Source organism: Pecten maximus, chromosome 14 (assembly GCF_902652985.1).
Source record: "Pecten maximus chromosome 14, xPecMax1.1, whole genome shotgun sequence".
Lineage (NCBI taxonomy): Eukaryota > Metazoa > Mollusca > Bivalvia > Pectinida > Pectinidae > Pecten > Pecten maximus.
In genome coordinates this window covers 24,021,930-24,035,307 of record NC_047028.1, presented here as the reverse complement: position 1 = coordinate 24,035,307, position 13,378 = coordinate 24,021,930, and the positions used below count along the sequence as shown (strand labels likewise).

At 37.6% G+C, this 13,378-nt stretch overlaps 1 protein-coding gene across 1 annotated transcript; it reads right to left on the bottom strand.

The window, feature by feature from the left end:
- Positions 1 to 5,845: 5,845 nt before the first annotated feature.
- Positions 5,846 to 13,266, bottom strand: LOC117342196 (succinate--CoA ligase [ADP-forming] subunit beta, mitochondrial-like). The gene is made up of 10 exons (XM_033904249.1): positions 13,147 to 13,266; positions 11,977 to 12,151; positions 11,126 to 11,237; positions 10,536 to 10,695; positions 10,060 to 10,230; positions 9,349 to 9,448; positions 8,656 to 8,960; positions 8,209 to 8,329; positions 7,903 to 7,991; positions 5,846 to 7,349 (listed from the first exon to the last, which is right to left on the bottom strand). Exons 1-10 carry the CDS (start codon positions 13,261 to 13,263, stop codon positions 7,275 to 7,277), a joined length of 1,425 nt encoding a protein of 474 aa, XP_033760140.1. The 5' UTR covers positions 13,264 to 13,266; the 3' UTR covers positions 5,846 to 7,274.
- Between the last annotated feature and the right edge of the window lie 112 nt (positions 13,267 to 13,378).

The following is a 13,378-nucleotide window of genomic DNA, read 5'->3' as shown; positions in this document are numbered from 1 at the left end:
CAGCGCACCTCTATATATGCTTACATAGGAGGCCCGTCACCTCAGCGCACCTCTATATAGGCTTACATAGGAGGCCCGTCACCTCTGAGCGCATCACTATACTGACTTACATAGGAGGCCCGTCACCTCAGCGCACCTCTATATAGGCTTACATAGGAGGCCTGTCACCTCAGCGCATCACTATACTGACTTACATAGGAGGCCCGTCACCTCAGCCAATCTCTATACTGACTTACTTCGGAGACCCGTCACCTCAGCCAATCTCTATACTGACTTACTTCGGAGGCCCGTCACCTCAGCACATCTCTATAATGACTTACATATAGGAGGCCAGTCACCTCAGCGCATCTCTATACTGACTTACATAGGAGGCCCGTCACCTCAGCGCATCTCTATAATGACTTACATAGGAGGCCCGTCACCTCAGAGCATCTTTATAATGACTTACATAGTAAGCCCGTCACCTCAGCGCACCTCTATATATGCTTACATAGGAGGCCCGTCACCTCAGCGCACCTCTATATAGGCTTACATAGGAGGCCCGTCACCTCAGCGCATCACTATACTGACTTACATAGGAGGCCCGTCACCTCAGCCAATCTCTATACTGACTTACTTCGGAGGCCCGTCACCTCAGCGCATCTCTATACTGACTTACATAGTAAGCCCGTCACCTCAGCGCACCTCTATATATGCTTACATAGGAGGCCCGTCACCTCAGCGCACCTCTATATAGGCTTACATAGGAGGCCTGTCACCTCAGCGCATCACTATACTGACTTACATAGGAGGCCCGTCACCTCAGCCAATCTCTATACTGACTTACATAGGAGGCCCGTCACCTCAGCCAATCTCTATACTGACTTACATAGGAGGCCCGTCACCTCAGTGCATCTCTATACTGACTTACATAGGAGGCCCGTCACCTCAGCACATCTCTATACTGACTTACATAGGAGGCCCGTCACCTCAGCGCACCTCTATATAGGCTTACATAGGAGGCCCGTCACCTCAGCGCACCTCTATATATGCTTACATAAGAGGCCCGTCACCTCAGTCAATCTCTATACTGACTTACATAGGAGGCCAGTCACCTCAGCGCATCTCTATATAGGCTTACATAGGAGGCCCGTCAACTCAGCGCACCTCTATATAGGCTTACATAGGAGGCCCGTCACCTCAGCGCATCATTATACTGACTTACATAGGAGGCCCGTCACCTCAGCGCATCTCTATACTGACTTACATAGGAGGCCCGTCACCTCAGCGCATCTCTATACTGACTTACTTCGGAGACCCGTCACCTCAGCCAATCTCTATACTGACTTACTTCGGAGGCCCGTCACCTCAGCGCATCTCTATACTGACTTACATAGGAGGCCCGTCACCTCAGTGCATCTCTATAATGACTTACATAGGAAGCCCGTCACCTCAGCGCATCTTTATAATGACTTACATAGTAAGCCCGTCACCTCAGCGCACCTCTATATAGGCTTACATAGGAGGCCCATCACCTCAGCGCACCTCTATATAGGCTTAGATAGGAGGCCCGTCACCTCAGCGCATCACTATACTGACTTACATAGGAGGCCCGTCACCTCAGCCAATCTCTATACTGACTTACATAGGAGGCCCGTCACCTCAGCGCATCTCTATAATGACTAACATAGGAGGCCCGTCACCTCAGCGCACCTCTATATATGCTTACATAGGAGGCCCGTCACCTCAGCGCACCTCTATATAGGCTTACATAGGAGGCCCGTCACCTCAGCGCACCTCTATATAGGCTTACATAGGAGGCCCGTCACCTCAGCGCACCTCCATACTGACTTACATAGGAGGCCCGTCACCTCAGCGCATCTCTATACTGACTTACATAGGAGGCCCGTCACCTCAGCGCATCTCTATACTGACTTACTTCGGAGACCCGTCATCTCAGCCAATCTCTATACTGACTTACTTCGGAGGCCCGTCACCTCAGCGCATCTCTATACTGACTTACATAGGAGGCCCGTCACCTCAGTGCATCTCTATAATGACTTACATAGGAGGCCCGACACCTCAGTGTATCTTTATAATGACTTACATAGTAAGCCCGTCACCTCAGCGCACCTCTATATATGCTTACATAGGAGGCCAATCACCTCAGCCCATCTCTATACTGACTTACATAGGAGGCCCATCACCTCAGCGCACCTCTATATAGGCTTACATAGGAGGCCCGTCACCTCAGCGCATCACTATACTGACTTACATAGGAGGCCCGTCACCTCAGCCAATCTCTATACTGACTTACTTCGGAGGCCCGTCACCTCAGCGCACCTCTATATATGCTTACGTAGGAGGCCCGTCACCTCAGCGCACCTCTATATAGGCTTACATAGGAGGCCCGTCACCTCAGCGCATCACTATACTGACTTACATAGGAGGCCCCTCACCTCAGTGCATCTCTATACTGACTTACATAGTAGGCCCGTCACCTCAGCCCTTTTCTATACTGACTTACATAGTAAGCCCGTCAACTCAGCCCATCTCTATACTGACTTACATAGGAGGCCCGTCACCTCAGCGCATCTCTAAAATGACTTACATAGGAGGCCCGTCACCTCCAGGGCAGACCCAGTGTGAGTAGCATGTAGATTCTTTAAAAACATGAAAATGTCACACAGACATTATATATATTCTTTCTAATTAATGGTTATATAATATGGGTAACAATGAAACATAGCTGATGAAAAATATTGTCATGTGTTTTTAATGCCAGCTGAGCATTAATATTATTGCTGATTTTTTAAGCTCACCTGGCCTGAAGGGCCAGTGATCCTATGCCATGGCTCAATGTCTGTTATCCATTCATCCATCAACATTTCCTTTAAATATCAACTGTTTCTGAATTCCAGAATGGATTATGATGATAAACACATGGTATGGCTCCTATATATAGGCAGAAAGAGGGGTTCAATAGGGTAAAAATAGCAAAAAAAGAAAAAAAGAAAAAAAAAGAAAAAAGATTAAAAATCCTTACTTAAGAATAACATGATTTAGTCCACCTTTGAGTTTGAACCATTGTTAGGAGAGGCAGCTCAAAAAGTAGGAAAATATTTGTAGTACAACTTTCAGGAGAGTATTTTGCCATGATTACTGAAATATCAGGATGTATAAGTGATGCAGGCCCTCTTGGCCATTTGTTATTTGAGCAATATTATTGGTCAATCAAGTATCCCAATGGTAGTTTGCAATTTCAATTATACAATTACTTTGAAGTCTCAATGCTTACTAAGATTTATGAAACCTTTTTTGTAATAAATACTGATTTATTGGTTTAACACTTTGTGCTAAAATTATATAATGTTAAGTTTCTATTCTTTTCCAGACTGGAAAAACAATATGTCAAAACACTTTTGTTGTGTTGAGATTACCGGTGTAGATCTGATCCCTCAGCCTGTAGTCCTGTCTCCAAATACCTAAATGAAAAAACTGAAAAGAAACTTCATCGACCATCATCGGCTGAAAAAGTTGTGTTGTGGTCAGCTTGTCAAGTGAGAATGGCTGGATTAGATCAACTGGTATTATCATGGAATAACAATCAACATGGCTTGACAAATTCCCAGGAGGCAGATCCGGATTTCTTCCCAGATTTACAGAGTGTTGCTTCTCGGGCCCTGGAATCTCTTAAGTCTGTGGAACTGAATTCGAACATCATTTCAACCACATGGAACCATAAGAACTGTGTACTATGTAGAAAAAACCACCAACTCGTCAAAATCACCTTAATGTTGTACCTTCTGCTGTAACACAGACATTTTTAATGTTAGCATTTTAATTTATTAACAGTTGACAGAAGATGCTACATGCCATGAGTGAAGACTGTTTAAAAAAATTGCAAATTGCAAAAGGATTTAAGAAAGGGAAGTGGGAGAAGTTAAGAATGTTATAGAGGAAGGGAGAATAGAGAAGCATTTAAATGCTAGTGTAAAAGAGTAAGCTGGAAATAGAAATAAAAGGAGTGTAGTGAGAGAAACGAAAATGAGAATTGAAGGGAGGAAAGAAGATGTTGGAAGTAAGTAAGGTGTGTAAAATGTTGTGTTGTTTAATTTTGATTTAATAAAACATTATAAATTTATTTGATGTTTTTTGCTTTGTTTACTATATTTTTGGAAGGCTTCTTTATAAATTATAACATATTAGCATCTTGCCTTTGTTTATAAACACAATGATTATTAGTTTTTTCACGTGAATCTAAGGTGAACAGCGTGTGAAATTCATGTGAAATTTTTTCATGTGAAATTCAAATTCATGTGAAGTTCAAATTTATGTGAATTTCACTTTTTTTGCCCTTTTCACATGAAAAATTTCATGTGAATTTCACGTAAAGGAATATTGCCTATGTAAACAATTTCCACTTTCATATTTCTACTTCTGATAATGTGTCAGTATTGTATAATTAGGTCAGTATTGTATAATTAGGTCAGTATAGGTAGATATTGTATAAATGGTTGGTCTGAGCCCCTAGGTGCCTACCGATAGGGGAAATATAGTAAATTCTTCCTTGAATGATAGAATTTTATCAAAACCTGGTCCAAGGCATTTATGGATGACTGGGATTTAATTTTGTATAAACAGATTGTGACTTCTTGAATATTTTGCCCTGATCACTTCGATGACAATGTGAGCAATGCTGGCTCTCTGGGCTTCTTGTTGATTCCAAGATAGAATTATTGGTTTTTGATGTCAGTGTTCGAAGTCTGTTGAAAAAACACTCGGGGAAGTGGTTATCCTTATTGGGATGTACAGAAGAAATTGTACATAGAAAGAAAGGATCCTGTAGGTAATAATACACTATCGGGTATGAAGGGAGCTGATGTTGTGACAAAAAGAATGAATCGAGGCACAACCGTCTGCATCTGGTTATTATTTAAAGAAATATCAGTAGGAGTAGGAGCTAATATATTTTTTTCTATATATACTAATTAGATTCAGATACCTGTGATCAAGGTATTATTGTTTAGGTATTTAAAATGTGAAGTTATGTTTGAGTGTTTTAGTCAAAGCAAGGAAGGATCAGAGCAAACATTTGTACTAAGGTACATGATTGTACCAATCGCCATGTCTTACGTTAGGACCAACTCCCTTTTCGAAATGTCGTCCCCCGATATTGAGATGTACTGAAAACCTAAGTCCCCTTCCCTATTTCAACCAGAAATGAACTAATAATTTTTTTATAAACAAAAAACAGATCCTAGAGGGATCACTTGGCACCCAGCATTGAATTATCTCTATTGGTGCTATGTAAGACTGATCTTTTCTCTACTTTCTCCATCTTTCTTCTTTTCCTCTTAAACATTGGATAACGGGGAAAACCTTCATTTCAATTCTAAGGAAGATCTAAGAACTCACTGAGAAACAGTGATACCAAACTTAAACAATCAATATCCAAGATGGCTTCTTGCCTGTCCATCTTTTTGTTTTTCAGTTCAGACTCAAATTTGATTGGGAACAACAGGGGAACATACATGTGAATGAAGGTTCAGAAATATCCTTCCATATGAGCACTTTTCAAGAATTAGCGATAACAAACTTCAACTGTCAAAATCCAAGATGGCTACCTGTTGATCATTTGTTTCCCAATCATACTCAAAAATTCATTGGCACAACTAGGGGCCAAAGGAAAATGCATGTGAAGTTTGAGAAATATCCTTCCAACACTTTTCAAGAAATAGTGATAACAAGGATTGTTTATGGACCGACCACGGACAAAGGGCGATTTGAATAGCCCACCATCTGATAATGATGGGGTAAAAACAAATTCAGCTATACAAAGCAACAATAAATAAATTAACAATTGAAGTAATTTAAATATTTTATCTCAATATTCATCAATAGAAGTATATGTTTCGACAGCACATGCCAGTCTACACATAAGGAGATATGTACATAACACAGATCTTTATATTTACACCTACCATACATACTAGTGCACACAACACCTAGAAAGAACCGCCTGAACAGGCTATTTCTCAAAAAGGCAGATGTCAACGTTTAAATATCTTAAAATACTTTTCATCACCGAAAATCCTCTTACTTAGATACACAAACTTGTACCGATATTACTTTATGTGAAAATGCAGTATCTCTTTATAGTGGCTTAAATTTCCAACTTGATTTGATATAGAAAGTTTTACAACATTTGTTTGATACAATAAGCTCAAGGTATTGTTCAACATGTTTTAAAAATTCTCAACTGATCATAAATAACTTACAAACAAATATTGAGAATGGACATAAATTTGCATCTTGCAGAGTTCATGATAAGTGTCGATAGATGTTGGCCTCACATACACACATACACATTTAACTTTCACTTAAAATATCTTCAATTCAAAAAGACGTGTAGTATTAATATCCTGACTAAAGAAATGCATTCACTGCTAACCAATGATTAAGATCTGAAGTTGGAACCATTGGTAGGCAAACAAGATGAAACACCGGCACTTTATTAAGTTGTGTAGAATGTCCTATTCTTAACACAGATAAACTTAAAAATAATCAAAATAAACTACTTTCAGTATAAAAACTTAGCACTATGAAATCTGACCAAGTAGTCACAGGTGGCAGACATTAAATACTATAGACCATTTTTACTATAATATTATGCACTGATCATTCAACTTTTCATCCATGTATACTTTTTTATGTATGGCTATTAGCATTTAAACAAATAAGTTGCAATTTTTCTTTTTTTATTTATCAAGTACACATTTCCTCTAAAATGATCTTTCAATTTTCCATGAAAAAAACAAGTTCAATTCCCCCAAATTATAATTGTATCAGTGCAAAATTGAACATTCATTTTCTAAAGAGACAAAATAACATCCAAGTTTCATTTCAATGGTTAACAAAGAAATGTTATCTTGTACCTTCATGCCACCATAGGAATGGGACATTTTTCTAAATGGACAAAATCTGATGCATATCATATATACTATGATACAATTGCTACCTTCTTGGCCATATACCAATCAAGAGTATATTAAAATCTGCAACTCAAACTGTTCTTTGTAACAAATTGTACAGATACTATTTTTAAATGCAGTCAGTATGACAGACAGTGGTACATGTATTTCCTGGTCAAAATCTCCACACAGAGTGGAGAAGACGGATTGATCCTTTTCTTCCATAACAAACTTTTCATCATCAACTTTGCGGCTAAAATTTCCAAAAACAACTCATCGATGGGAGCATACAACAGGATTCTATCATGACTTATATCCACTTTACAATGGCAGCTCAAACTTGACATCCACTTCAGCCTCCTTAGCAATGCTGACAATGTAGGACAGCTTCACCACCTGTCAAATAACCAGTAAACCAATCAGACAAGTTCTTACATGTTAACCAATCAGACAAGTTATAACATGTTAACCAATCAGACCAGTTATTACATGTTAACCAATCAGACCCGTTATTACATGTTAACCAATCAGACCAGTTATTACATGTTAACCAATCAAATAAGATGTTAAAAGAAAGCCCATTAGACATACAGAATTTAATACATAATCACCAAAATGTTAATAAAAAATTTAATTCATCAATCAAGCCAGGCCTCATCGAGTAACTTAGCGGGGGAAATCTTACTAATGATCAATTAGCAATATCCTATCCATTAATTCCTTTCATGTCGCTTTTTAAAAGAGATGTTTGTTATTCAGTCCAAAAATACAGAAAAGATTTTCAAAAGCTTCCTTTATAGGAATTGAACAAATATCATCCGACCATTTTAGCAGCTTCAACTATTAATTCATAACCGTCGACATTATCATTAAAACATCACCCTACCATTTAATCAGCTTCAACTATTGATTCATAACCGTAGACATTATCATTAAAACATCAACCTACCATTTTAGCAGCTTCATCTAAGTTATCACAGGCTATAATCTTTAGGTTACTGGCAGCTATCAGGGCCTTGGCATCCTCCACTCTTGTCCCTGTGTGCCAAAACAAACATCATCGATGACATCATGCTGTCAGATTCCATTTCATAATAACTTATTTTACATTGTATGATTAAGATTTTAAATGTTGAACAAGACATTTTGGTGGAATATCTGTTCAAGGACTCATAGATATTTTGGTACACTCAAATTTTAGCATAATTTTGATTTGTTTTGCGTATTACTGTCGGACAGTCCACATATTACCTACCTTGTAATCTTACAACAATTGGGATTTTGAGGTTCAGGACATCTGCTGCAGCAATTACACCCTGGGCGATAACATCGCACCTCATTATGCCTCCAAAGATGTTCACCAGGATGGCATCAACCTATCAAACATGGCAGAGTCATTCATAGGTATCATATGTTACGTTATATATAAAAAATTAACTCCAAAGAATTATATATGCAGTGAGAGGACTTTGTAGAGTCACTCAATCAATGAAGATTGTTTGATTCATTATTCGTAAATTTGTAAATAATTTGCCTTTTTTTAATAACAAAATGTTATTTTCATATATGAAAAACAATACATATAGATCAGTTCAAAGAACATGTAAACAATTCTTTAGATTTGAATTAATGTTTTAAAGCATTGTCATACTTATAACAAGAATCTAATTCAGAAAGAAGATTATGCAGTATTTGTTCTTACGTTGGGGTCGGAGGTGATCAGACGAAAGGCCTCTGTCACTTGTTTTGAGGTAGCACCACCACCTACATCCAGGAAATTGGCAGGACTGCCTCCGTGGAGTTTGATAATGTCCATGGTTGCCATGGCTAGCCCTGCACCATTAACGAGACATCCAATGCTGCCATCTAGTCCAATGTAGTTGAGGTTAGCTTCAGCTGCAGTTGCTTCACGCTTGTCCTCCTGTGACCAATCACGCAACTTGAAAATCTTCTCTTGACGAAATTCGGCATTGTCATCGAAGTTCAGCTTACAGTCCATACAGTAAACTACAAGTATTATGAACATACATATAAAAGCTATTGTCTGAAAATAAGACACTCCATGTCTAATGCAGTTCAGAGAAAATATGTTGGCTAAAAAATGGATTTTCATTCACCAAAATTAAGCACATCCTCTATTTTTTTTGTCAAAATTCATTAAAACAAGAGTTGTAAGAAGGCAACATATATAGTCTGCTGAGTGGGTTGAAATTCAGTTTTTGAAAACTAGGTCAAAGGTCACAGTCAAGGTCATCAGAAAAGGAGAATTATACTTACATGGGCACCACTGTCTAGATGTGATATAGCTATAACTTGTGTTATTGACAGACTTTATGGTTCACAAAATCATAAAAATTACATGAGTGCACATCATTAGATCAGGATTTGATTTTACCTTTGCCACTGGCATCCTCTGACATGGGGTTAATCTCTACAAGAGTGGAGTCGTACTTCAGGAAGACATCATTGTAAAGCTTCACAATAATATCTGCTGCCTGGAAACAAAACAGGTACATCATAAGTCATCACTATCAACCAAAGGAAACAATGTACAAATTTTATGTTACATTTATATAAAACAAGAGATTAAATGGTTTTAATGGTCACTTGAATTTCAATATATTTTCAGATTTTGTTATTGTTCTGACATGACTTGGAAATGCCATGTGAAGTTAGATAACTCGTTCATGTAATACAAATACAGCAACTATGAATTTTAATTAAATCTGATAATGGCCATTCAACTACAGAACATCCAGCTGACCCTTGATTAACTATTTCTCAGAAATATCGAAGGGTCAAAATTCACATCAGTCAGACCCTTCAAACCCAAGAGTCAAATCTCATTATAGGGAGTCAAAAATATACTCTCAAGACTCTACTAATCCCTGGAACAACCAAACTTGTATCAGACTCTCTAAGTAATGAAGCAAACGAAACATGTGTAACTTTGGGAAATAATAGATTAGGCATTAAAAGTCAGTCTTCAAAATCTTAACATTTAGAAACAAACGCTGATGTTGACACCGGGATGACAATAAAAGCTCTCCCTTTTTTCGAGAGGCAAGCCAAAAATCACAGTCTAGTCTATTTAGTTTTACGTTACCTGATCTACACAGTTTGGACTGAAACCCATATTCACTGCCAGGTTGACTGCCAACTCATTCGTAATGCCTGAAAATATGTCCACCGGTTGTTTCAGAATAGCAGCTGGGTTTTCTTTTGCTACATCCTCAATATTCATACCTCCCTGTGAACTTCCTACTAACACAGGCCCCTGTGAACAAAACCAAAAGTAATACTCTCAATTATACATTTGAAAATATTTAGCACATGAACTAATGGAAGATAAACATAACTTACTTGTACTTTACCATACTATTCAGTAATGTTTTCAATGTTCATTGTATCTAGAATTACTACTGGTTAAAGTGTATGTAACAAAACTGGACTTTTTTTCCATTTCATGATTTTTGTTGTTGTTGAAAATTTCAAGAAAAACTACAGAATAATTAAATTCTCATTCCAGTCTTCCAATTTCCTCCACTTGGAAGTGTGTTACATATGACAAGCAGAACTTACAGCAAAAGACCTTTCCATGGCGATGGCGAAGTAGAACTCCCTCCTAGAGTATAATCTCTCTGACAGCATAACAGTGTCACATATCCTACCAAGTGGGGCCTGTTTTGTGATCAGGTTGTATCCTAACATTTGTTCTGAAATTTTCTTGGCTTCCTCATCTCTGATAAAACACAATTTGTCCATGCATTATTTTCTTCCTAGTTTGCTGTTCAGCTAATAGTTTTATAATATAAGTGAAAATAACATAAGTTAGCAATTTCTTATTTACTTCTACAGATGTATTGCTTAATGTAGATATGTAATTTTAACATCATATCAATGCAGTATAATGATTATCAGGTACTTTCTAGAGTTTTTCTTTTAATTTGTTGGACCAAAGTTTTCTCTTTCTCTGGACAAATGCACATTGGGATACGGCTTTTTAATTGTGAAACACCATGCAAATCTTGCATGAAAATTTTCTAATAATTTCACTCACTATTCAAAACTTGTGGAATACAAGACTACGAATATACTTGTCATACATCTTGAAAATACATCCCTCAAAAACAAAAACACAAATAAACAGCATGATAACTGGTCAAACTCACGAGAAACAAATTTTGACTCCTCCCTGAAGTCCACTGGTAAAATGGCCCTTTCCTCGTCCTCCACTTAACACTTGAGCTTTAACGACGACATCTGGTGCTCCTGTGGCCTTGACTGAAAATCATACAAATAACTTTATTAAACAAATACGTATTCATACCTTGTCTACACTTGTCTGATGACAACCATCTATCAGCATTTATATATAATGCTATGCTCTCGCAGCTATTAAATAACATGAGCATGCCTACAATTCCTAACATTAGTTTACTAGCAAAAGATGAGAACAGACTTTGAGAACTGTCAATGTGGAATCGACAATATATTCAATATCTAATTGTTACAGATTTCAAAACATTTTTCAAATCAAAAACATCTATCAATTTTCATTGACAACAAAGTGTATCTCTTAGCAATGATGTACTATTTTTCAATATTTACTCAGAGGTTGTGTTTGAAATTTCCAGCACACTATTTCCCTAAGTAATAAGTCCATTTCAGGCTTAAAGTTAGGTATTGTAACATTGTATGTTATCCTAGACACAACAACATCAAGAAGCACGATAAATGTCAATTGTGACATTTGTAGGGCTTTTGATTAAGGCCGAGTCCTTTTGACATTTTTCTCGAATTTTGGGAAGAAAATTGGTGAATTGGGAAGGACATTTTCAGGAGGAATTAACTGCAGTTTGGGAATTTGGTTTAGACATGAAATAACATTAATTGTGAATGGGGCTCATTACTTCCCTAATAAGCCTTCAGATGAACCATGATTTGGTTATAACTGACAGGTAAAGCTTTTTTATTCATGCATGCCATCAATGAAATTATAAACATCAAAATGCCTGCTTACTAAGGTCTGTGGCCATTTCCTGGACATCTGCTGGGTTCCCACATACTCTGTACCTAGGTATGGGGACATCAGCATCCTTCAAAATGCCGAAGCTGAGGTACTCATGGATGGAAAGGTTCCTCTTCTGCTGATTGTGTGGATGACATGATGCAGTGGGAGAAAATGCAGCTAGCACCTGAAAAAGAAATGACATGATCCAACAGCCCGTCAATATTTTATGATTATGTCAACAATCATGATCAATCAACACAGAAAGACATATACAGAGCTAATTGCAGAGTAATTGGTCTCAATTGATTTGATCTAATAGACTCTTCATCCCTGGTAATATATTTCTTGTACCATGTCAGATTTTATTTTGACTGCACCAATTAGCAGTGTCAAATGGTATCAAAACAAATTTTCATAAAAGTTTATTACATAGCCAGCTATATGTAGTGTGCTGCTCTATTTCATGATAGACATGCATCTGCAGTCTGTCTTAATGTCTACTGTCTGATGTTGACTGGGGACACCAGAAGAAATAAAGTTTGGTTATCAAGAGTGCAACGATGGTGCATTGCTGTCAGACCACAGACCTGCTCCAGAAATCTTATATCAGAAACGAATTAGCTATCATATCTTCTGGCCCCGGCATACACAAGACAAACATTCTCATCAAGATTCAGATAGATGTCTGGTGTCAGGGTGACTTCAGCTAGCTTAAAGTATCAGGCTAATTATTTGTTATGATCCCAACCGACAAAGCGCCTGTCATAAGTTTCTCAGGTTAATCCTCTAACACTGTTGGAGCGACAGTAGTTAGAGTAATAATGTCAGGACCAGAAGAAAATTGTGCTCGAGTGAAACGACAGACGAGGCCTTCTTTAAAAAAATGAACCTGGGACTGTTTACGAAAAATAATATGATGGGACCTAATACATAATCATTATATGACACAAATAAAGATAAGTGGACCATATATGTAACAAAATACCAATCAAATGAAAATAGCATAGAATGCATTTTGTAAACAAATCAAGGACTCTTGAGCATTGGGAAGGACATACTATTTCTTGTAACTTGGATGTCGTTTTGTGAGTATCTCTTGTAGAATTAGAAAATATTATGCAACATGTAAATATTGAATTCATTTTAGGATAGACTAAAATTGATTCAGTGGTGTATTACCCGATGAGTAGCTTGCAAATTAACTTTTTCTGCTATCCGTCCACCGGTCCGAAACAGAACGGACGCCATATTTGAATATGACGTCACTTCCTCCGTCTGATGGTAATTTCCAAACATGGGGCGTCATGTAATCCGGAAAAAACATTATTCTATATTAAAAACAAAAAAAATACCAAAATAATTTTACTTCAGTCAAAACTTGTCCATTATAAAGAATGATATAGAGACTAAT

Bases quoted from the DNA above. Each gene is read 5' to 3' on its own strand.
- LOC117342196 (XM_033904249.1), bottom strand. From the start codon at position 13,263: ATGTTTGGAAATTACCATCAGACGGAGGAAGTGACGTCATATTCAAAT. The intron at 12,152-13,146 runs GTAATACACCAC...TTTCTTTTTCAG, and splicing joins ATTTGCAAGCTACTCATCGG to GTGCTAGCTGCATTTTCTCC. The intron at 10,696-11,125 runs GTGAGTTTGACC...GTGTTTTATCAG, and splicing joins GGAGTCAAAATTTGTTTCTC to AGATGAGGAAGCCAAGAAAA.